This window comes from Acinonyx jubatus, chromosome D4, assembly GCF_027475565.1.
Source record: "Acinonyx jubatus isolate Ajub_Pintada_27869175 chromosome D4, VMU_Ajub_asm_v1.0, whole genome shotgun sequence".
Classification (NCBI taxonomy): Eukaryota; Metazoa; Chordata; class Mammalia; order Carnivora; family Felidae; genus Acinonyx; species Acinonyx jubatus.
This window is the reverse complement of record NC_069391.1, coordinates 8,316,234-8,341,437: the sequence shown is the minus strand read 5'-3', so window position 1 is coordinate 8,341,437 and position 25,204 is coordinate 8,316,234. Positions and strand designations below refer to the sequence as shown.

At 49.8% G+C, this 25,204-nt stretch overlaps 1 protein-coding gene across 6 annotated transcripts in view; it reads left to right on the top strand.

Moving 5' to 3' along the window:
• GARNL3 (GTPase activating Rap/RanGAP domain like 3) overlaps positions 1-25,204 on the top strand; it is a 147,776-nt gene that overhangs the window by 117,266 nt on the left and 5,306 nt on the right. For all 6 annotated transcript variants that reach the window (XM_053204584.1, XM_053204582.1, XM_027035134.2 and 3 more), the window contains 8 exons: positions 2,348-2,459; positions 6,970-7,068; positions 7,419-7,535; positions 8,277-8,452; positions 9,924-10,082; positions 16,341-16,407; positions 21,799-21,906; positions 23,393-23,511. In XM_053204584.1, coding sequence (XP_053060559.1) covers positions 2,348-2,459; positions 6,970-7,068; positions 7,419-7,535; positions 8,277-8,452; positions 9,924-10,082; positions 16,341-16,407; positions 21,799-21,906; positions 23,393-23,511 — 957 coding nt within the window. The remainder of the gene's footprint in view (positions 1-2,347; positions 2,460-6,969; positions 7,069-7,418; positions 7,536-8,276; positions 8,453-9,923; positions 10,083-16,340; positions 16,408-21,798; positions 21,907-23,392; positions 23,512-25,204) is intronic.

The following is a 25,204-nucleotide window of genomic DNA, read 5'->3' as shown; positions in this document are numbered from 1 at the left end:
CAAAGCATCTTTTCCAAAGGTTGCCCAAACTCCCACAATCGGCTTGCTTGTGTGAATGGTAGAATTCTCAATGTTGCCAAGAGCTGTATAAATACCAAATTCCAGCAGGATTTAGTAACCTCCTCGATAAGAAGTTCTGAGGCATACATAAAAATGAAAGGCTGTGGAAAGGTAACTTGTTCACCAGTGAACAGCAAAGAAAGAGCTTCCATTTTTTCCATCAGTGCATAACCTACCAGTTGGCCGTAGGCCTTCGTTGGAGAAACAGGGCCCCAGAGGCCCTCATGGACTTCTGTGCAGTCGGCTCTGTGGAGGCCAGAGTCCCTCATGCTGCTCCCAAGAGTGTTTTATTTCCAAAGAGGAGGCTTTGTCAACTCTCCTAGGCATCTGTCATTTCATGAGCTGTGTTAATATTCCTAGAGGGACCAGCAAGGAGTCCTGCCCTTGGGCAGGAAGACCTGAAGGCCTCATTCTCTCCCCACAGAGTCTGCACCAAGCCCCTCACGTGGCAGAAGGGAGTCCGGTGCAATGGCAAATGCCATCAGTTCTCAGAGCAGAGCCTCTATGGGACCGGCTCTGAGTTCTTATCGCTGACACTTCATACATGACATCCTCAAGCAACTTTGAGTCCCCAGCCCCTTTGAGAACCCATGAAATCAGTGGACACCCTCCCCCACACTCTAGTTCATTAAAATGTGCAAATGGCACGTGTACACAACATCTCGAATATAATTCCAGGGTTTCACAGACCTCCTTAAGCTCTTGATGGATTCCCTAGGAGCCTTAGATCTCCTGGGTTTAGAACCCCTGTTTCTGCATAAATGTTCCAAATGTTTGTCCTCCACTCGGAGAAAGTTTTGTTATTAAGAGTTCTTTTTCAGTCTTAGTGTTGCCTAACGTTCAGATGTCAATGGCTGCCGCCAGCTGACATTTATGACGTCTTTGCTTTTTCATGGCCTCCTGTTCTAAGCCACAAAGTCAGAATTTCCAATCATCTTCTTAAGGGAAATGCCATTCCAATTAATGGCCCGAACTGGTGTGGCCCTTTCCAGGTTGTAAAACGTCGTCACATTCTTTGTGTGATCTTCCCAGAACAGCCTAAGCCTCATCTTGGCAATTAGAAGATTCACTTTGAGGCTTGTGAGTTTCTTAAAGGGAGAGCACATTTTTCGCAGCGTGGTAATATACACAGTATATTATCCCAAGTAATGCCTTTGAAGGCGACCTCACAGCCCCCACTTCTACATTCAGTACGCCAACATGTGTTCACCCAGTGCGTACAGACACGCCCCCGTGTGCATACACCGGGTCTTACACCGTCCCCAGGTGGCACGTCTAATTGAGAGTAAAAGCGAACATGTCACACTTTAACTTGTCCCTGAGAAACTCCAAAAACATCTTTGTCCTTTGAGGCGAAGCCACGTGCTTTGGAGGGAAGCTAATGGTTCTGTTGAAAATGTCCCTAATTCTGGTGCAACTAAGGACCCACTGAATGGTGCCTGCCGGCCCCAGGCGTCCCCACTCAGCTCTGGGGCAGCAGTGAGGGAGGCTAACTCTGGTGCCTGAACCGAGCATGAGACTAAGGGGAAGAGTTTACAAGGTATGAATACGTCATGTGGGGGAGCACGAATACGTTTGTCGGCAGCACTTTCCAGATTCTTACAAACAGGTGTTATTTATTTATTTTTTTTTAAGATTCTCTAGCCTTAAGTGGGTCAGTAAGCATTTTCATGTTCAGACAATGTCAACTTCTTGCATCGTGTGTGACTTCATAATTTTATCAAAGCAGCAACACAGGAATCAGGCTTTTTTTGTGTGGAGTCTATATGGATCTTCCTTTTATGAAGACCTAATGTGAATTCTCCAAACAAATAGGCAGCAGTTGGTCCAAGTTCAAGTACTAAAGAAAAATGTGTGCTTAGAAGACGTTACCAATGCTCCGATTGGCCCCGAGGAGCATTATTACATATAGAGGCAGGTCATGGTGCCAGAAACTTGTGACTTCCCTCTTTTCCTACTGCATGTATTTGAAAGGAGAACTTTCTTCCCAAGAAAGGTAACTGAGGGGCGCCTGGCTGGCTCAATCAGTACAGCGTGTGACTCTTGATGTCAGGGTTGTGAGTTCAAGCCCCACGTTGGGTGTAGAGACTCCTTAAAAATAAAATCTTTAAAAGAGAGAGAGAGAGAGAGAGAGAGAAAGGTAACTGAGTCCAGGGCCCACTCGGCTCCCAGAGTTTGGGGATACATGGGTCGCTGTTGCAGACGGTGTACTGTACCTTTCCATCTGAGGGGCCGTGGTGTATTCTTTCCGGTGCGCTTATTCTCCGATGCTTTTGTCACCTCGCAGCCTTGGGAGCCCCAGTGTTTCTGCAGTAATTTCCCTCACGAAGCCGTGTGTGCGGATCCCTGGGGCCAGGCCTTGCTGGTTTCCACTGATGCTGGCGTCTTGCTAGTGGATGGTTAGTGAGTAGCTGTCCTTCAAATGTCTTTCTTTGTGTAATTTGTAGTACTTCTAAGATGGGTGACCGCCAGCCAACTCCCTGTAGATAAACGCATCGTCCTCAGTGAGGTTAGCCAGGTTTCCTTTCCTTACAAAATTAACCCCTTCTCTTCAGGACAAGCAGAGGGAATATATTCTGAACAAGCGAGCCAGAGGGTGAGTCGTGCATGACAGGTTTATCCCTTCCCCAAATCTCCTTAGTCTGCGGACGGCAAATGACCCACAAAAGGAATCTCCTTTTTGGTCATTACTTGTTGTGATTCCACCATTTTACCTTAAATCAACAAGGACACCGTTGGTATTTCAAGCTCCTACCTCAGGGACATGCCCTCTATCAGAGCTCTTTTTTTTTCAAGGTTTCTGATTCAAAAAGTACTTGGTGTCCAAAACAAATAATAAGAATCTTAGATAACCCATTTAGGATAGATATAGACACAGATTATGACAGGAAGACACATATCAACTTAATACAAAACCAAACTTTCCGACCACCAGGTGGATCACTGTGCCTGGGGAGGTGGTCATTTCCCTGTCAGCACAGATCGGCTGCCAGTGGGACATGCCCTTGGGGAGGATGCTGTGGAGAGAGTTCACCTTCTGATGGGGATTTCATTTAGACTCCAGTACTGTGCGGGCCCTTCCAACAGGAAGCCCCTTTGGATTTTTCCAGACTCCCAGTGAATGTTAAAGGGGTTAAACGCTGGTAGCAAGCCGTCTCCTGGGGCTTCAGAGGGAGCCATGGGCACAGAGTCTGTCTTCCAAGGACATGTCCTCCACAGCACAGAAACAGACCACCCGGTCTCAGTTACCGTACTGATGTTTTATGAGATTCGGAAAGCCAACACTGAGAGGTGCCTAAAACAACAGCGTCTCCACAGCCCTAGCCAAGACCTTCTTCATTCCCTCCTCAGACGCTGTCAGCAGGTTTCCCAAGTGCCTGCTGTGTGCCAGGCCCTGTGCTAGGTGCCTTCTTTGGGAAGACAGGAGAGGCGGACCAGGCTTCATAATAGATTTATTTCTGACTTCATCTGTCACTTTTGATGCATATTTCAGTTGTGTGTCCATAACGTCATTATTTAAGTATGTGTGTGTATAACTATATAAACGTATATATAACTAGTTCACTAAAAGGCAGATAATCTAAAATTTGTAAGCTGAGAATTGAAATTAAATATTTAACTTAGAAACTGCAAAACTGTTAGAGAATCTTTGTGATCTGGAAGAAAACTTAACCTCTGGGGGCTTCAGGTTTCTCTGAAGTGGGGGGAGTTTTTTAAGCAGCTGAAAACTAGTTTACAATAATGAAAACTTATGAAATAAAATGGGAAAGATGATCATAACAGGAAGGGATTGTGGACATTAGATTACCTACGTTAAATGTTTAGAGCAGTGCCGGGCACAGAGTTGTAATTTAGGAAACAGCAGCTATTACCTTTACAGTATCCCTCTGAACGTGCTAAAAGGTAACAAAATCCATAGGTTTTGCCAAAAGTGCAACCAAATAAAATAATTAAAAACAAAAAACAGTAACACACTATAGACGTTTAGTCCCATCTCTTAATTTTATAGATGAAAAAACTAAAGAAATGGTGTGACTTGCCCAAGATCACACAGCTGGTTAGCGGCACGTCCGGAACTGGAAGCCAGAGGTGGTTCCTAGTCCAGCGCTGTTCCCACTAAACCAACTACATTTTATTAGAATCAAATTAAACTCTACCAATGTTATTGTCTTTACCTTAACACAGATTTCCAAAAAAAAAAAAAAAAATGTAGTCCCACGCAAATAATTATGTTCTGATCAAAAGAGTGTTACATTCTACTTTTTGGTTGTTTTTAGGAATGAGGAAACACGCTTTACAATGACTATTTGCAGGGCTTGCCTAAAAACTGTTAGAGTTCTCTGCTTCTGGTTTTTTTTTTTTAAATGTCAAATCCAAATGAAGATCACCACGTCCCCCTCTGCAATTTTCGTCCTGATGGATCCAAAATTTCTTGGAGGTGTCAGATACAAGGATCCTGGTGATGTGCCAAGCAATTCTTTTCTTCCACCTTGAGGGAAGTTGTCTGCCGCAGGTGGCAGCCACATACACCCACAAGCTTGGATTTATTCCTCAGATTATTGTTTTCATTTCCTGGGTATGCAGCACTGCTAGCCCTGTTCGCTTTTGTTAAGGAGAGAATAACCCTCCAGGCTTCCTTTGTATTCCTCATTGTGCTTCGAAGTCCTCATTCTCTTGGTATTTCTCTGTTTACCTTTTTCTTGTCGATACTTAATCATGTTATGAGTTGTTTCCATGAAGCCGGATCTCTCCATTTCCTTTCAGGCCAGGTTCCACTCTGTCCCATTAGCGGCTGCTTCATTTCATTAGACCCACCCCCTTGAGAGTCTGCTTCTTTCAAGGTCTTTATTAAAACTCAAAGATCCTTTGTATTCTAAATGCAGCAAAAGCTACTTTGAAGGCAGACTACACCCTGATTAACTATGCTGCCGCCATTTGATTTGGGGTTGCAGTAATAGAAAAAGCCAGCTCTAAAAGATCATTTCTTCATAAAGAGATTCCAAGAAGGAGAACATGGCAGTGAAACAGCCATTAAAGCCACGCGTCACTTTCTCATATCCCTGCTTCCTCCTTCCTGTGCTGTGTATAAACCTATTCAGCCACCCGTAGAAGAGTTGATGGAGAATAAATGCCAAGTCACGCTGCTACATGGTGTCCCTCTGTCTTAAATGTCAAATGAAGTGCTTCTGTCACGTATGAATTCCTGACAGTCCCCTAACCCTAACCTTGTGTGATGGCACCGTCAATCCATAGGGCTGCGGTGCTGCCTCTAGGCTAAGAGTACGGGCTTTGTCCCTATACAGACTGGGGCTCCGCATGTTCAAGACGTGACCCTGGACAAGTCACTAGCACCCCTGAGCCTCAGGTCCTCGTCTGTTAAATGGGAGTATTAGAAGTGGCTACCTAAGCGGGTCCTTGGGGCATTTCAGTTAAAGAACGTGCGAAACACCGCATCGAGGCCTGGCATTAAGGAAGCCCTGTGTGTATGTCAGCTGCCACTCACAGAAGGAAACGACCGTGGTTGCTTAGTCTGGTGTGAAGACGGGTACTGGCACGATCATCCCGTGTTTCGGAAACTCACGTCTGCCGCCAGCAGAAACACAAAGAGCCTGAGATTCAGTTACTTCTGTAGAGGAAGAGGGTCGAGGAGGGTAGAAAAGCCACCGGATGGGCTGTCACAGAATTTACATTCGCCGCGGTAACTTAGGGGAGCTAGAGCAAGCCCTCTGTCTAACAAAAGCTTAGCAGGTTCTGAGCTCTGACAAATCCAGAGCCCCCACCGGCCTGGCCTGCGGGAGCGGGAGAGCCCTCCCTGGCGAGGCAGTTCTTAACCCTGTCCTGACAACAAAAATCTGTTCTCTCCTGGGCACCATCCAGGGAGGGATGAACCCCCACCCAACCAGACAGATTTCTAGAAGAGCCAAGACCCTCAGGGCCCCACGCACCTCCGTTGTAACCAAAGAAACAAACCCAGACCCAGAGCCACAAGGAACACTTGAAGACCTAAATGTCAGGCAAAGCACAGATTAAGAAGAAGCCCCTTCTCCTGCCTAAAATGTTCCACCATCCCAGAACCTCTTTGCCTTGTGCCGATTCTACATCAAACTCAAAACAGACCCTTTGCTTATGAAAGAGTCTTAAGTATTTTTTTTAGCCCTCTATGTCCTAGGGACCCTCAGGAACAAAGTAATTGCTAGCAGTGTAAGTCCCCCCTAAGTAAGTTTAAAAACAAATCCTAAGTATCATTGCAGTCTCTGATCAGCCATTCACCTGACGTCTTCCTGAACGTTTCCATTGCAATTAGTTTTTTCCTGTCATTTCAGCAACTTCATTGACATTTCTCTCTTATTTTTGTCTAAGAAGGAGATTTCATGCTCCTCTACGGAGAAATACTGAAAATTTATAGGTAAACTCCTGTGGGTAGAGACACAGGCATGGAATAGGGTGTGTCTGTATTTGCTTTAAATACAAAAGGAAATTTTAGTTTGGGTTTAATTTTGGTTTTAGACAAAATCATCTAAGAAATGACGCAATTTCAAACATTACAGAAAAATAAGATAATACTTAATGGCTGAGCTTTTTGTACTTATTTTAACTTGCCGTTCAGTCCTTTGGTTACAATGCCAGTAAGAACTGGGATGGAGGGATGCCGATTTTTCTCTGCTGAGTATGGAAGACAAGAATATAGTTTCTAGGCCCCGCTGTTCTGCTCCCTCCATAGAGGAAGGAATGTCAGTCCTTCTCCCTGAGAGCATAGGACTTGAACTTATGTGTAGACCTTACGAACGCTCCAGAAGCTGACCTTCCTTGCCTAGAGAGAACTGGGGTCCAGAGCCACTCACAGGCATGTATTATGGGTTCTGAACCTGTAGGCTGGGTACAGTGTCAGGGTGACCACGTCTCTTCCAGATGACCTTCCGTCAGTGCCCGTGTTTGACAAGACCCTGCCAGTAAAACAGATACATGTGCTGGAGACCCTGGACCTTTTGATCCTCAGAGCTGACAAAGGTGATGTTCCCCTTCCCGGTAGCATCCTCTGAGATGGGGGGAAGCGTGTGGCCCTCCGTGGCCAACCGTGAGGGTCACGAGGGTCCGACTGCATGGGTCACGCCAGCTACTGCTTCACAGGTGCCCGGTGCTCAGGGTCCCCGGGCGGCCCTCTGTTCTCTGAGGAGGGGACGGTGAGGGAGGAGGGTGGCGGGGCACATCCTTCAGTGCACTGTTGGGGAAAGCCGGCGTGGGATTTCTCCCCACTTCTGGAACACCTCGGCTCCTAGTTCTGTGGCAGTAGCTTGCCTGCACCGTCTGCTCTTCCCGTCTTCCCAACGGTCTCTTCCTCCACCTTCTCTCTCTCACAGGGAAAGATGCCCGCCTCTTTGTCTTCAGGCTCAGCGCCGTGCACAAGGCCGTCGAGGGCAAACAGGCCGTGAAGGGCAAGTGTGACTGTAGGGACAACAAGCTGGAGAAAACAAAAGGTGGCTGGAGTCTTCGTATTTGGGTGCTTTCTGTTCAACGAATTCTGTTTTTTTCCCTCGGACTGCCCAGATTTCCCTGGAGATGAAAATGCATGGGAATTTGATTTTATTGGTTTGGTTTTTACTCAGAGACATCGCCAAGATCGTATCACCATTCCTCTGAGAGAAGCCTGAGGGTCAGGCGCCTGGGTGGCTCAGTCGGTTAAGCGTCCGACTTTGGCTCAGGTCATGCTCTCATGGCGCAGCCTGTGAGCTTGAGCCCTGCATCGGGCTCTCTCTCTCAAAAATAAACAAACATGAGAGACAGAGAGACAGAGAGAGAGAGAGAGAGAGAAGCCTGAAAGGTAGAACAACATGTGGAGGGTTAGAGGAAAGTCCAGGCCTTGTGTTAGAGGAAAGTTTTGAAGGTAAGGTGAGTTCTGTTCACAGATCTGCAAAGAGAGACTTTGAGCCTCTGGCTCCTGGTGCTCTGCTCACATGCCACTTTCATTCATATGGTGCCGTGGGCTCGAAGCTGAGACCACAAACTCTAGGCTACAGGGCATATGACTTGCTTAATTTTCCTGAAACTCAGCCTAACTTGTATCTCACGTCTCCGTCCTGTCTGGTGGTGGGAACATTCTCAGGCATTCTCTCTGAGTTCTGCTTCATTTCCAGGGTTCTTAGGGACCGCCACATTGTTGAAGCCCGGGAGCTTCCAGACTCCTGTCTTGTGTCAGCATCGTTTATTTCTCTTCCCAGGCTGCCACTTGTACGCCATTAACACTCACCACAGCAGAGAGCTGAGGATCGTTGTCGCCATCCGGAACAAACTGCTCTTGATCACAAGGAAACACAACAAGCCGGGCGGGGTCGCGAGCACCTCACTGCTGTGTCCCCTGCCCGAGTCACCTGTGGAGGAGTTCCAGTACATCAGGGTGGGTCTGCTCTTCACATCTCCTCTCTGGGCACCTGTTGGGATGAGCACTGGGTGTTGTATGGAAACCAATTTGACAAGAAATTTCATATCAAAAAAAAAACAAAAACAATAAAGTGGATTGAGGGAGGAGAGGACAATGAGTGGTGGTAGGAGCATTGTTCTAGAAAGAATGTCCCAGAAGCCCTCTCCCAAAGGGATCTCTGCTTTGCCTTTGAGCAGAGATCCAGTGAAATATGGGAGTAGGTGCTGAGCATATCTGGACAAAGGGGGTTCCAGGCAGAAGGAGCAGCCAGTTAAGGACCGGAGGCCCCGGTCAAGGCACAGTCAAGAGGCCGCAGTGGCTGGAGCCAAGGGAACAAGGCGGGAGGTCAGAGAGCCTTGAAGGCCGTTGCTAGGATTTTGGTTTCGACTCTGAGGAAGAAGGGGCAGCCATTGGAAGGGTTGAAGCAGCGAAGTGACATGTTTTGAAAAGATTTTGCTGGCTGCTGGACAGAGAAGGGTATGGAGGGAGCCCTGAGCATAAAGGAGGAGACCCTCTAAGAGGCTAACGCAGGATCCTAGCAAGAGACCCTAGTGGCTTTGATGGCTGGGGAGGTGGAAGAAGCTGCCCGGCCTGCCTTAGAGGATTTAGGGCTCCGCTGAGGGTGGGACCTTGCGAGAGAAGCCTCCTTGGGGGCCCCGTCCCTTTCCTGCTCTTACTGTCTCTTCCCTTTTTTAAATTGTTGGTACGTTATGTGACCTGTGTCACACATTGGCTACTAAGGCAAACTTCGCCTGTGGATGAGCTGAGCAATTATTTTTGCCAGAATTAAAGCCGCCTGAATTATGCATATCAGTTTCTGCTCACATTCAATTTAAGGATCGAACAGCGTAACAGTTAAGTTAAAACAAGTTAAAATCTTGCTCTAATTAGGTGTTAATCTTCTTAATACAGTAATTAGCCATCTTAATGACTGTTCGCGTAGAGCATGTACATTTATGTGGAGTATCAGCTCTCCTGCGCTCAAATCTTGGTTCTACCACGTTTAACTGTGCGAGTGTGGGCAAGTCATGTGACCTTCGAGCCCCACTTTCGTTATCTGTAAAATAGAATAAAGCCTCATCTACTTCATAAGGTTGTTAGGAGGATTCAGGGAGAACAGTGCCTGGCACTGTGTTAAGTGCTCGACAAGGTTAGCCATTATTATTTTTTTATTATTAAATCATAGGACAGGGCTGGACTATCTGAGAGCTAATGTGGACCATACTATTGAATCACTTTTGCCAATTGTGGGTTTTGAGGACAGGTTTGGTCGGGGGGAGTCTGGTACAGTCCCTGCCCCTCTTTCCCGGTCTCCACCTTCCCTGCCTGGGGAGGGGACCCTCCGCTGCATGGAGGCGGGCAGGCAGGGCGGGGGGGTGGGGGGGAGGGTTGATGAAAACGGCTGCTCTGTGTCCTGACCCCTTCTCCATGTCACCATCAACCACAGGAGATCTGTCTGTCTGACTCTCCCGCGGTGATGACCTTAGTAGATGGGCCAACTGAAGAGAGTGACAATCTCATCTGTGTGGCTTACCGGCACCAGTTCGATGTGGTGAATGAGAGCACGGGGGAGGCCTTTCGGCTGCACCACGTGGAGGCCAACAGGGTGAGTTGGCAGGTGTAGGGGCAAGTGAAAATCGAAGAAGACTAGGAGTGCTTCTTCTAACCTTGTGATGCCATCATTAGGATGTCTTTTTTTCTTAATATTTTTTTTAATGTTTATTCATTTTTTTGAGAGAGAGACAGAGTGTGAGTGGGGGAGGGGAGAGAGAGAGAGAGAGGGAGACACAGAATCCAAAGCAGGCTCCAGGCTCTGAGCTGTCGGTACAGAGCCCGATGCGGGGCCCGAACCCACGAACCGTGAGATCATGACCTGAGCTGAAGTCGGATGCTTAACCGACTGAGCCACCCAGGGGCCTCATAAACGTAATCTTAAAGACATCTTAATCATGGTGGCGCCTGGGTGGCTCAGTCGGTTGGGTGTCCGACTTCAGCTCAGGTCATGATCTCACGGTTCGTGGGTTCGAGCCCCGCATCGGGCTCTGTACCAACAGCTCAAGAGCCTGGAGCCTGCTTCGGATTCTGTGTGTGTGTGTGTGTGTGTGTGTGTGTGTGTGTGTGTGTGTGTGTCTCCGCCCCTCCCCTGCTCACATTCTGTCTCTCACAGTCTCTCATAGATAAATAAACATTAAAAAAATTTTTTTAATTAGGTCTGATTGATTATAGCACTGTTTTGTGATACATTCTGTGGGCTGTGCCACATGAAGTTGCCACTGCTGTTGCTCAAACTGGTTCAATCTAATCTAACTGCCCCATTCCCTGCTCAGCTTTCCCAAATCTCCCCCTGCCATTCTGTTCTTCCTCATAAAGGAGAAGTGAAGGGTCAAAAAGCTCCACTTAAGTAACTACACCAACGAGAACCTCTGGCCATTCACACCCCAAGGGCCTTATTCTCTCCGTAGCCCTGCAGACTCACACACAGCTTGGAGACCAGGTGACTGGAGCAGGTCTCCATCCCTGAAAAAGGCCCCCTAGGAAAGGAGGAAGGGACGAGAGTCTGCCTCCAGACTGAGCTGCACAGTGCGCAGGCATGTCCTAGGTTTGGACAGGATCCAGGCCCCTGTCACGCAGGGCAAGACCAGATAACACTGGAGCCACATGAGGCTTGCGTGGTGCAGAGCCAACACTCCGGCTTAGGTGCCGAGGACAAGGATGCCGTGGAGTGGGGCGTAGTTCCTGATGAGAACTTCCAGACCCACAGGCTTCCTCCAGCCCTGTTCCGCTAGGTCCAAGAGACTGCAGAATTCTTCCTGATTATGCTTTACAAGAGATTAAAAAAAAAAAAAAATACAACTTGCGTTAGGGCACTACCCAAATATTCATAAAAATTGCTAATTACGGTATTAAGAAAACTTAACACCAAATGAGAGCAAGATTTTAAGAAATAGAATAATCATGGGGCGCCTGGGTGGCTCAGTTGGTTAATAACTCTTGATTTCAGCTCAGGTCATGATCTCACGATCTGTGAGTTTGAGCCCCATGTCAGGCTCTGGGCTGACAGCTCAGAGCCTGGAGGCTGCTTCGGATTCTGTGTCTCCCTCTCTCTCTGCCCCTCCCCTGCTCGTGCTCTGTCTCTCTCTGTCTCAAAAATAAATAAAAACAATTTAAAAAATAAATAATAAAATAAAAAGGTCAGTGCTCTGACCCCACCCCAAATCAATTAAATCAGAATTTCCGGGTGTGTGGTGTGTGGGAATCAATCCGTTTTAATCTTGCCAGATGATGCCAGTATGGACCTAGTAGAACGAGTCTGTCCTGAAACTCTTCCTAATTTAGAGCCGGGAGAGCAGCCCCTCTATCCCAGTACCTGGGAACCAGTAGCCTTTTCCAGCTTCTGAGGAGGGAGGGCCCAACTTGGCTTGAAAAGTTCTTGTCCTTCTTGCTTTTCAAAACCTGTGTGACCAGCTAAAGGATGTAGAAAAATCATGGCCCAGTAGGTCTCTGCACAGTCAGTCCCTTTCCTAGCGACTAGTTTCCTAAGACTTTATGTGCTTTTTCTGCTGGCAATTACTGTTTACTTATATTTAATACCCTGAAAATTCATTAGAGTGTTTGTGGATTTTTTTTCCTCTTAAGGTTCCTCTTAAGGCTGAGGAAAAATTACATTAAAGGCAGTTTTCTTGGGTGACTCCTGTGTTTTGTTTTTCTGAAAGGAGGAATAATTCTAAAATGTTCTCTTTTTTTCAATATGCTTTTAAAAACTAAGTCACTGAGTTTTTCCCCTAAAATAAAAAATTAAAAAAAAAAATTTTTCTTTAAGCCCTTCCCTCGATCTAAGTGGGTCAATGTGTACGTTCCATCTTCGGGTACATCCCCAGCAGCTGAGTGGTAGCTAAGCAGGCGTGGGTGCTTAGACACAGCGACTCACCTTTGCAAGGAATTTCCTGTCTAATTGGAAAAATAAGCCCTAGGGAAATGACCAAGGTAATGAACAAAGCGTTTTCCCATAACCAGTCAGGAACGACCTGCAGGAGCAGGGCTAGCTTTTCCCCAGAATGTTCCTGCGGCACAGACCCCGGTGCTATGGAGGCAGGACAGAGAGAGGCCGACCTCCCCATAGTCACTGGGCATTTCTGGGTCATTCAAGTCACTCACACTGCTGCTCTGTGCACAGTGTAGATTTTCTGGCCTAGTTTCCTGCCTCCACTCCTCTTCTCTTCTCAGCCAAGCCCATTCGATTCCCATTTCAGCTTTCAGCCCCATCTCAGGGGCTAAGAGAACCCTAGGTCAAGAGAGGAAATGTTTAAGAAGCACCAAAGCAGCCATCTGAAAGTCAACATCAAGTTCCTTTTACCAGCAGGCCTATCGTGACCTACTGCCCCGGCTCCAGCAGCCAGCATTGGCCTCTTTCCCAAAGCAAAGGTGTCCTCTAGAAGGGACGGCACACCTGGTAATGAGATCTGGGTCTCTGGCTTAGTTGCTGGGCCTGAGTCCCCATCTTGACCAAAGGCCTGGAACCCAGTGGGTCTCAGTCGGGAGCTCACCCCAGAATCACATGGGAAGGCCAGACACTGACCCGACAGTGGTTCCCACTTTCAGCTGGGGCTGGGGACGGTGGGTTGCAGACTTGGCTTGTTTCAAGTCTGTGTTTTGAATTTTCACAACCACCATATGTTACTTTTATCATTTTAAGATGCCAATAAAGTGAAATCCTTATTTTTAATCAAATAGAAAATTAAAAGCTAACACCCGTGTCCTACCCTAGACCTACTATATCAGGATCTCTAGAGCAAATATATATATTTTTTAACTCTCTCTTTTTTTAATGTTTATTTATTTTTGAGGGAGAGAGCTTGTGTGTGTGCACACACGAGCAGGGCAGGGGCGGAGAGAGGGAGACAGAGGATCCCAAGCGGGCTCTGCGCTGACGGCCTCGAACTCATGAACCGTGAGATCATGACCTGAGCCAAAGTTGGATGCTTAACTGACTGAGCTGCCCAGGCGCCCCCTAGAATATATTTTTTAAATGTCTCTAGTTGATTCTGATGTCCTCACCTGGTCAGGAAACAATGCTACGGAGATCGACTCCCACCAGGCCCTTCCCCCAGGGAAACCAACATACATATTGAAGCATGAAATGGGTCTCGCTGTGCTGAGTGTTAACAGAGGTCTGAACAAAATGGTAAGGAGTGCCCAAGGAGGCAATGATCAAGTCCAAGCAGTGGACTGAGTGTCAGCCCCATGCCGGAGCACTTCGTGAACATTATCTCACAAAATGTGCCCAACAGCCTGTAGGGAATGTGCTGTTCGCGTCCCCATTTTTGCAGAAAAGGAAGCTGAGGCTCAGAAAGGAGGAGTCACTGGACCCAAAACTACACGGCTAATAAGTAGCAGAGACAGGACTTGAACCCAGGCTGTCTGATTGTGATTCTGTGCCCTTAACCCCCAGCCTGCCGTAGCCTCCATAGCCATGTCCCGAGGCACGATGGGAGTAGGCCACAAAGATTTCCTGTAGTCAGTCATGCGTTCGCCGAGTATCAGTTCTGCTCCTGTTCTGTGCCAGGCCCAGTCTAGGTGCTGAACATCTATAGGCGAGGCCTCTGCTTCACGAAGCTCATGTTCCCCCGGGGAGGAGGGCTCCAATAAACGGACAAATAAGTGAGCATCAGACAGTGACACACGCGATGCACATGATAAAAATAGAGGGGTCTGCTACATAGCAGAAGGGGGATTATCTGGGATTTGACCCCCAAGTCTTTCTGCTCCCAGACTTGAGCCTCGCAGTCTCCCACCCCCTCTAAAGCACCCACAACTCTTGCTTGTGGCATTTGCCTCGTTGTACCTTGTTTTATGTATTTACACGCTTTTCTGATTTTTCCTTGAGAGGTGGAACCCTGCCTTATTTTTTTCTGTGCGCTTCATGGCACCTAGTACAGCGCCAGGTGATGACAGACGGAGGGGGCCGGGGTTCCACCGGAGGGAAGCCAGAGCCAAGGCAGAAGCCCTGGCTGAGGGTGGCCAGTGAGGGCTCAGCACAGGGATGTTGACGACCGCAAAGAGGAGGGCTGCCGGGCGGAGCGTCTTCCGGAGGAGCCCCGGTGGCCCTGGGCAGCACAGACTCTGGAAGGGGCGGGAGAGACGAACTGAAGGAGATGGGTCCCAGCCCGGGGCGACAGCAGGCACACAAAAGACACCTGAGAGACCCTGAAGAGGATGCTGCGGGGCTCTAGGGTGTGGGGGTGCCCTGAGACTTCGGGGCTAGCTCTGCTCACACAAAGGAGGAGGTTAGAAGGAAGGTAGTCCTGTATGAGAGAAAGATAATAGTGCTGATTGTGCACTCTCCTCCGCGTCTTGTGGAATTCTCATGACACTCCAGCAAAGGGAGCATTATCCTTATATACCACTTTCACAGGTGAACACCTAGGGCCGGAGGTTAAGCCGTTTGCCACAAGCCACAGAGGCAGTAAGTGGTGTAGGCGGGATTTTCTCTCGGGTCCGCCTGACCAGTGTCCGTGCTCCCACCCGCTCCCTTGCACCGCCTTCTGCCTCTCGGTGACTTGGACGTGGAATCTGTTGGGTTGAGAACAAGAACGAAAGGCTTAGAAACGTGAGCCAGGGGCTGAGGAGAACAGGTGCCTGAGGTGGGAGGGTTAGGGATTTTGAGCTCAGAGTAAAAGGTGAAGCCATAAAAGATGAGCGTTTTTCTAAGTGAGGGAAGGGCCTAGACGTGAAGAGGACTCTGAGGTAGGAGAGCGGGCGAGAGGAAGGGAGACGCCAGGGGTCAGAGGCAGTGGAGAGCTGGGCAGAGATGAGCACTGGCCAGACATCTTCGGCTCTGGGAAGAAGGAAATCTTTGTCGAGCCCAGAGAAGGCAGACCCCGATCGCGTGGGGGCCAGACTGCAGGGTGAAGGCAAGTGAGGGAGTGAGAGGAACGGGACACGTACAGAGGGCCAGGGTTTGGAACTCCGGAGGGACCCAGGACATGACCAGGTTGAGCGGTGTTCTCAAACCAGGCACCGAGGGCCTGGGGAGGGGAGTTTGCCCAGATCTCAGAAGTAGGTCTTCCGGCGCCCGTTCTGTTGCATCGTGCTGCCTTCCCTCCGAGCGCGGGAGAGCCAGAGAATAGAAGCAAAGACCTGCCGCAGTGGTTTCGAGATTGTGACACTCTCCACACTTGGGGCGGGGGGCGGCGGGGAGCCTGGCTCAAGTACAGAGCGGTGAGGTAGCGAAGGACCAGAGACCCATTCAAACTTTGGCTGTGGCACTTACTCGCTGACTTCACCTCTCTGAGCCTCATCTTTTTTTTTTAGTAAGTGTATTTGTTTTGAGAGAGAGTGTGCATGCAAGCAGGGGAGGGGCAGAGAGCGAGAGAGAATCCCAAGCAGGCTCCGCACTGTCAGCACAGAGCCTGATGCGGGGCTCAATCTCACACATTGTGAGATCGTGACCTGAGCTGACATCAAGAGTCGGGCGCTCAACCGACTGAGCCTCCCTTTCTTCATCGGTGAAGTGGGAATAACCCCGCGCGCTCCCCGGGGCCGATGTGCGAGTGAACTGAATTACCCCTGCGAGGAAGCTTGGGGAACCAGAGCACTACCTAGATAGGAGTTCTGTTAACAGAGAGCCCACCCCCGCCCCCCACCGAGCTCCTCAAAGGGCAGAAAAGACAGTGACAAAGTCCCAGTGGAGAAAGGAAGGGGAGGCCGTTCTGTGTGTTGCAATCGTGGCCGCCCCAGGTGGAAGTGATCCCACGGAGCCCGAGTCTACAGAAAGCTAAGGGCCCCCGCTAAACCTTTGAACCTGAGAAAGTCTTTTAACATGTCGCGTCCAGCCTGCTCACCGCCACTGCCCTCCCCATTGCAGGTTAATTTTGTGGCAGCTATTGATGTGTACGAAGACGGAGAAGCCGGGCTCCTCTTGTGTTACAACTGTAAGTTGCTAAAATTAACTGTTGTTTTTCTGGGCAATTCCAAGGGACTCAGCCATAGATCTACCTGACATATTGTTCCTGTGGCCTTAAGGGCACCCCAGGGAGCGACTATGAGTTGCATTTCCGACCTGGCTCTCCCAGACCTCCTGGTGAGACGGTTCAAGGGCACTGTCTCCAGGATGCGAGGTGGTGACAGTGGCTTCCACTTAGGGAGCCCTTACTGTGTGCCGTGTGCTGGGCTCAATACATTCCAGTGACTGTGTCATCTAATTCTCAGGGACCTTTATTACCTGTATTTGGAGATGAGGCGCCTGAGGCCTGGAGAAGTGACCTGTCTTTCTCAAGATCATGCAGCTACAGAACAGCAGACCCAGGGTTCACATTTGGGGCCCTCTTGATTCCAGGGCCCCTAATTTTAGCCACGGTTACTATTCTACTCTTCGCTGTTTCTCAGGGGTTAACGAAATCAGCCTCAACCTGGCGTATCCGGCCTCACCTGGGCTGGTTTGGGTCGGGTGGCAGGGTGGGTTTGGGACAGACCAGGTCAAATGCATCAAAGAGGGTCTTGTAAGAATTTTTAGCCTTTCAAAAGCTAATATTATACTACAGTACAAAAGATCTTCTTAAGGCTAAAAGTAGTAAGGCATTTTCCTAGATCAGCCTGCCCAGTCTAACTAAAACAATAAAACCTATTTTTTCACCTATATTTGTATGGATTTAGAGTAGTGATTTTAATCGGCCCGCGTGGGGCCAATACTTTGATTAATCTTTGATTAATAAGTATGGGAGAGCTAACTACCAGCAGAGAACTCCGTTTGGTAAACCTCATCTTGCAAGATGTGAGATTTGACAGCGCCTGTGATGAGAGGGCCGATATGCACACTGCGTCCAGAGTGGTCCCTGGACCCCCGGGGCTGGACCCAGGCTGCCCCTGCCGCCCTGTGTCCCGGTTACAGGGCCCAGCGGAGTGGGGGGACACGTGTTTGAAGTCACTTCTAGAAAATCTCTTTATCTTTTTCTTTAACCGCTTTAAAGGGTAGCCTTTTCAATTTATTGAAAAATCTGTGAGAAAAACTTGTGGCCAAATGCTTTACAAACTGATGTCGATTTTTTTTTTTCTTTTAACCGCTTGAAAGGATAGGAAAGATTTTAGGTGGGAGAGAAAATCAGAACAGAAAGACAGAGCAGGTTATCAGAATGGGATGATTAGTCCCAAGATGAAAAGGGAACACGGAAACAAATGTGGATGGACATCCTCTCTGTACCACACTGGAAGCATATGGACAGGAGCAGACTGGGCTCCCCTGGGCGGGAGTGGCCCAGGGCTGTGCCAGGTGTGGTTCAAGTGGCCTCTCCAGGTCATTACCCCTGGCTTTGGTGGTCTCCTGGCTTCAGGCTCTGGTTTCATCTCAGCATGGGATCGGTGTATGTATGTTTTCCTAGACCCACTGAGCCGTCAGAAGATAAGCTCTGTGTCTTTAGATGCCACGTGGGTCAAGGCCTTAGCAATCCCGGAGATTCCCAGACCTGCCTCTGTCTTCCCCAAACAGTGCCACTTCTGTCCATTTCTCTGGGTCCGGAATCTGGCTTTCCTTTTCCATCTCCCTCCTTCTCCCAGAAGGCTGCCAGGTCCCCGGTGAACAACCCCAGAGAACCAGTTGGTTTTCCCCACGGTCACCCAGGCCACTTCTGTAACTCCTTCCCCAACACGCACTGGCTGCTGCGTTCGCTTGTTTTCATCAGACGCCTGTGCAGTAAAGGCCCTTGTCAACAGGGTGCTGTAGAATGATCTTGCTCCCTGCAGTGTTTGCAGCTGATTTTTATCAGCTTCCTTTCTATTAAAAAACAAAACGAAGTAACAAATAGCTTTTATAAATTCAGAGTGTCGTAGAAAGAGATTTTTATCTCAGATATGTTAAAGATGAAAGTATTTTGTAATAGAAATTACAACTTCCAGTTATATGTTCTTTGAGAAAAGTGTATTTGCACGGTAAATTTCAGGGGGACAAAGTGTAAGTAGTTCAACGGATGATCTTATTTTCTTGTGATTCATTTCTATCTTGAATATCAGAGTCAGTCTACTTAAAAAGAAAGAAAACTTGGCTGTGACCTTAGCATGCAGTAATGATTCACACTTAATGCAAATGATAAATCTCGCTACGGAAGGTGAACTCTGTTTGCTGATGGTGTTTTAAAGATAATCGTGCAAGGAAACCAGAAAAGCTCACGTAAGTGCTGTTCTCAGTGTGAGCCTATCTAACCTATGTCTTAACTTCCGGATGAGTCACGTGAAGAATACAGAACCCACCACTCGTGACTGCTGTGCAGGTTAACAGGATCTTACCAGTGAAGTCCATAACACGTTGCCAGGCACAGCAAGATTTTCTCTTTCCTCCTTTTAACTCCAGATTCATCAGAGCAGCAGTCAGAATCCAGTTTGTTTGGTAACCTCCGTAGGCTTTTCTACACGCAGAAAGGGACTTCAGGGAAATTCGTTTTAACACTAGAGATAGTGTCTGTCACCTGCTCACTCCCCACCAGCCGGATGGGCAAAGTCAAAGGAGTGAAGGTCAAGGACTCCTAGCTGCTTCCTGTGACATTTTCAGAATCCTGCCCTTCACCCCAGCCCCCCATCCAGGCTTTCCTTTTTAAACCACAACAGATGACCTTCTCTGTGCCAGGCACGAGTTAGATTCTGGAGACACGGCAGTGAACGGAGCTGCCAGGGACCGCAGTGAGCTCACAGTTTAGGGGAGAGCCAGGCATGGGCGCCAGCACCCTGGGTGTGAACGTGCTTCACAGCTCTGGCCCTCGAGAGACATGCCTTGCTTACTTTTCTAAATCAATTTGGTCTGATTTGGAGCCCCCCCCCCCCGCCCCCCCGGCCTCAGGTACAGAAACCACCAGTATTGGTTATCAGGAGGGAGAGCCGTCTACATCTCTGGGGACCTATTGGAGTCGCTGGGGCTTATTCAGGTGGAAGGGGGAGGGGAGGGTCCCCTGAACTGCAGTCTGGGGCACCTCATCCATGCCTGTGTGACCGTTTCTCAGGCCGACAGCTCCACCGTGGGACAGGCTGAGCCCCCGAGGCACATTCACACTGCTCTCCGCCATCCGGCATGCTCTGTGCTCCCCAAGTTCAGGTCTCCTCCACCCCAGACCCCCTCAAACCCACCAGCAGTTTGCTGGCCTCTGATGGGAGTTGGGGCAGGCCTCGGGGGTGGAGAGGAGGTGTGTGTAAGGGACCGGAGCCTTGAGGGACACATCTCTGACCTGTCCTTCCTGAGTGGGGACAGGGAGGGAAGGGCCATTTACTCATTCAGCAGATATTTACTAAGCACCTAAGGTGCCTCGGTGTTTCAGCAGTGAGTAAAATATACACAGATCCCTGCCTCTCAGAGTGTACCTTTTAAGGGCAGGTAGACAATTAACAGGACAAGAAAAACATCCAGTATGTTGAACGGTAGTAGGTGCTAAGGGGAATAAAACGGAGAGGGACCAGTGTTCAGGAGTTGGGGAGTGCAGGTGTCCATTTAGGGAAAGTGGCAAAGGAAGGCCTGCCTGGGAGGGGCGCTCGGAGAGAAGACCCTGAGGGAGTCAAGAAGGGGTTTGTGTTCCAGGAACATTCTAGTATTTCATTGACTGGTGTGGCCCCAGGAGAGTGAGTGTAGGTGTGAGTGGATGAAAATGGTATCTGAAGAGGACCAGATTTGGGGGTGGGGGGGGGGGGCTGGGAGATGAAGAGCCTCTTACTCTGGGGAGCAGCCAGAGGATTTTGAGCAGAGGGGCAACAGGATGGGACTTATGGGTGAAAGGACCGTGGGCCACTGTGCGGAGAACTTCACGGAAGCTCGTGCCTGCACTCATGGGATGACAGATGGCAGGGGCTTGTACCAGCACACAGCAGCGGAGGTGCTGAGATGTGGTCCAGCCCCAGGGGTGTTTGAAATACGGGAACCAAGATCATTTGCTTGGCGAATCCAGCAGGGCATGTGGGGGAGGAGAGAAGGGAGGCTGTCCCGGGGAACAGGAGCAACTGGAAAACGGAGAATACCATTTCCTGAGACGAGGGGAACTCTGAGAAGAGCGAGTTTAGGAGGGAACATCAAGAGTTGAGTTTGGACACATCAGTGCCTCCCCGATACGCTAGAGGAGACCCCAGGGACTCGGGAGAGTGCCCACGGGACACCTTCATTTGGGAGCCATCATTAGCATGTAGGTGACACTTAGAATCACCAGAAGCGGGGATGTGGGGAGGGAGAGTGAGAGGAGCCAGCGGGCTGAGGAGTGGCTCCAGGGAAGGAAGTCTCCAGAAAGGCATCATGAGAGGAGGAACCAGTTCCTGAAGCCTTCAGGCCCTGCCCAGCAGCTCCAGCTTTCACACACGTGCCTCGCCACACAGCGGGGACACAGCTCTGCGTTCCAGCCAGGGGTGGGAGTGGCTGCTTCGCGGGCGTGCAGTTTCTTTTTAGGGTCAGAGAGAGGTCATAAAATTGGACCGTGGCATTGCACACCTCTGTAAATTTACAGAAAATACAGTGAATTGTACACTTAACGTGGATGGATTTTATAGCGTATAAGTTATAGCTCCATGAACCTGTTTTTTAAAATAATTAAAAAGAATTCAATTAAAAATAAGATTGTACAGGTAAAACATGATGGGCTTCTGGAATAAAAGGAGCTTTTGCTTCTGTACGGACCTTCTCACTCTGAGAGGATCTGAGCCACCTGGACCTGTGCTTCGAGCTCAGAGCAGGCCAGGAATGGGCGGCTGTTCAGCCTGGCCTTAATCTAATTCTGGCCGTGTTCCCCAAGGTGACACAGGCACATGGCTTCAAGTTTTCCTAGCAAAATGTTGGGGGGGGTGGTGTTGGGAGCCAGTGGCGGGAGTATCCAGCTCCCACCATGCTTGTCCTGCTGAGTGAGGCGGGAGGGCCTCCTCCGTCCAGGCGGCCCCGTCACCAAGTGTCCCTTCTTCTCTGCAGTCCAGCACACCTCTGTTCAAACCCTGCCCCCCCCGGGTGGTACTTGTGAGACTCTGGACCAGCCGCTTCACCTCTCCTGGCCTCAGTCTCGCCATCTGCACAAGGAATATAATCATGGCACCTGCTTCAAAGCATTCAGACTAAATAAGCTAACTTTTGTAAAGCTCAGTGCCCTGCACACAGTAAATCCTTCCCAAATGCAGCCGCCAGTGCTTGTAGTGTCATGGCCGCGGCTCCGACTGCCTCCCGGCCTGAGAACCTGGCGTCGTGGCAGGGTTAGTACCGGCTGTCTGTGAAGACCTAGCAGATAGGATGCTATTCTGGTTGCCTGTTTTTCAAATATCTAATTACCCGGCCCTAAGCGTTGTCTCTAACAACAAAATGAGTCGCTGTTGTTTTGTTGCAGACAGTTGCATCTATAAAAAGGTTTGCCCATTTAATGGGGGCTCTTTTTTGGTTCAACCCTGTGCGTCAGATTTCCAGTTCTGCTGGAACCAGGCTCCTTATGCAATTGGTAAGAAAACCCTCGATCGTTTTGCCCTCCCCCCCCCCACCCCCCCCCACCCCGGGCCACATGGACCCATCTGATCTGTTCGGTCCCATGTCAGCCAACTTACTGGCTTGCTGCTGGACTGCCATGAGTTATGTGAGTATGAGGAGTGCTCAGAGTGTTCTTTTCCTTTTTCAATTGTTTTCCTTTCTGTTCCCCCTTTGGGACTGTTGCCATCCACTGTGCCTCCCAGCTGGGAGCACGGGAGCATTTGAGATCAACGAAATCCCGATTTTCAGGACTTGGGTATCTTTCAGTATCATTTCATTTCTGGGCTTCGCTTTCCTTTTCCTACAATTTGAGCACGAGATCTCCAGCCTTAAAACGCTGACTGACTTGGAGAAGCCCAAGGCATCCCGTGCCGTGCTTAACGTATTTTAGAGCTCGAAAACCAAGAGTCCCAGAAACTCGGGTACTTTGCCTGCCCCTGAAACATCAGGGTGTGAGAGGTGGTGCTTCCCTTCTGGGGTGCAGGATCCGCAGCTGGGCATCTGCCTGGTGAGAGTCGGATCAGAGCCAAGAATGTTCGAGTCAGTGCTGTTTTCCTCCAAGGCCAAGGATGTGACGGTAGGCAAACATTCTGGGGTCTTGAGAACAGAGGACCCCATCCAGATACTGGAGGATCTAGTCAGGCTTCGGTGATGGATGAGATCTGGCTAAAGAGAGAGAGAAGGAAGGATTGAAAATCGCTTTCAGGTTTTTTGAGCCCCAACATTGGAGGTCACTTAAGAGAGCAAGGCGAGAGGCAGGGTGTGAGAGAACGTCCCCTGGGTAAAGCCACGAGAGGAGGGAGTTGACCACAGAGAGAGCAAAGAGAGAGCAGGCCAGAGTGAGGGAGCGTGGGAGAGTGAAGTGGCCAGCGGGGAAGTCAAAGGTGAGGGCCCAGGGCAACCAGGGCAGTTTGGGGGCCTGGAAGTCAGCGTGGCATAAAAAACCACTTCAAAAAGAGGGGCTGACCTTTAACAAATAACTCAGCAACCCCATTGACTCCGAAGCACCCTGTGAGGGACAGTGAGGACATGGCCCCTGCTCGGGCATACGTGACTGGAGGAGCACGGAGGAGGAAACAAGTGACAGAGCGGGAAGAGCCACTGAAGGCCGGGGTTCCGGGCAGAACAGCACGGACCGGAGGAGAGGGCCGCGCTGTAGCCTGGACAAGGAGGGGGAATGTCTGTCGGGACTTGGGCCGGTGAGCCTCCAGGAGACCGGCCTGTGAGACCGCAGTAGAGACGGGGACAAGGAGAAATGGAGACCACGCACGGCTGCTTCAAGCGGAAGCCTGCCAGCTAAGGGGAGGCTGCCTCGGGAATGAGGCGCGCGTAGAAGCAGGGGGGACATGGCCGGGAGGAGGGAGAGAAGCAGCCAGAGAAATGGGGGAGACGGGAGCGTCCGGGGCGGCGAGGGCCCCAAGCCGGCGGGCTGGGGGCTGACGTGCCCCATTGCCTTGCAGTCTGCGCCTTCCCGTACCTCCTGGCCTTCACCACCGACTCCATGGAGATCCGCCTGGTGGTGAACGGGAACCTCGTCCACACGGCCGTCGTGCCGCAGCTGCAGCTCGTGGCCTCCAGGGTGAGTCACTTGTCGGAGGGTCTTTGGGAGCCCGAGCAGCCGAGCTCCAGGAGGGCACAGACGCCGTCTCATCGGGTCAGGCCCCCGTGTGCCCGAGCACTAGCGGGAGCGAAAACGCAGGAGACGGACCGCTGTCGGGTTTTCCCGTGTGGCCCCCTCGGGCCTCGGAGCACCCCTTCTTGGTTTTGTTAGAGTGTCACCCGGTGCTGGTAGCAGTTGGGAAGCTGTTGGCTGAAGAGAGGAGTATGTAGTCAGACGGGCTTGGATCAGGGGTCCCCGCTGCACTGAGGAACAGCCCAAATCTAGAAAAGAACAAGCTCAGAGGGTCACTTTCTTCCTCTGCTGCTTTCCATCCTTAGCTTGATTTTGTGTCCCATGAAATGTGGCTAATCGACTAACCCACATCTAGCAAGAGAGTTTGAGCAAAACCAAGGGACACCAGAACAAAGATGACTTTGTGAGGTGCCTTCTGTCGCTGGCACACAACCCGGGCGGTCTCATCCCGGCCCCTCCCTTGTCAGCCCCACACAGTCTGCCCTGGCCTTGCCAGGCCTGGATGGTCCCCCTGCCAGGCCCGCACGGTCCTCCTGCCCAGGCCCGTGGCACGTTCTCCATCCTGACATGCATCACGCATCCCCTTATGTGGGTGGGCTACTCCTTGTCTGTCTGTCTCCCCTACAAGGCTGACAGTTCCACAAGTCAGGGACTGGCTATCTTACTAACACAGTGCCAGTGTCGTGCTGCTAAAGGTTTCATTGCTAGCCCTCCAGGATGTGTGTGTGTGTGTGTGTGTGTGTGTGTGTGTGTGTGTACACATACATATATATGTACCTCAGTTGGCTATAAATTTTACCAATGGAAAAATTAAAATAGCTTATGATTTACAAATAATATCATGGACAGTGCTTTTTATCTTAAAATCTGTTTAGCCAGTTGGCACTCACAAGTCCGTTCGCTAATTTTTGCTACTTCTTGTAACCCACAGCCAACCTGTGGCTGCGGGTCAACCCTGATTTTACACCTGGGAGTTCTATGTCAGTACGTTAATTCTTCTTCCAATAAGCTTGTTGTCATTAAATCTGATTTGTGATCTGCTGTTACTCTATTTCTCACTCTGGTACAAATCAGTCACTAAACCAAAACTTCTTCCAATATCAGCAGTGGACTCGACACGCATCTACTTTATCCTCACCATCAGAAATTCTGTCTATCACACAGAGCCTAGACGGTCAACAAAACAACAAATCGATCTCTGATTTGTAATGCTTGCCCATTTCCATGGTGTAAATAGTCCCACCATTACGATGTGCAGCTTCCAGCGTGAACCCACTGAACTCAGGGTCGGGAAGCCACGTGCTATTTGCAGTATTTTCACCACGCAGATGCTATTGATGTCAGTAGCCTCAAGAGCATAGATAATGGTAAATGTAGCCATAAAGTTAGGAAAGGTCGAATTTTGACATTTAGTACCTTCGTTTTTATTTTTATTATTATTTTTTTAGAGTTTATTTATTTTGAGAGAGTGCATGTGTGTGCTTGGGGGAGGGGAGAGAGAAAGAATCCCAAGCAGGCTCTGCGATGTCAGCACAGAGCCGGATACCGGACCCGATCGCGTGAACCGTGGGATCATGACCTGAGCCAAAACCGAGAGTCAGATGCTTAACCGACTGAGCCACCCAGGCGCCCCGGTACC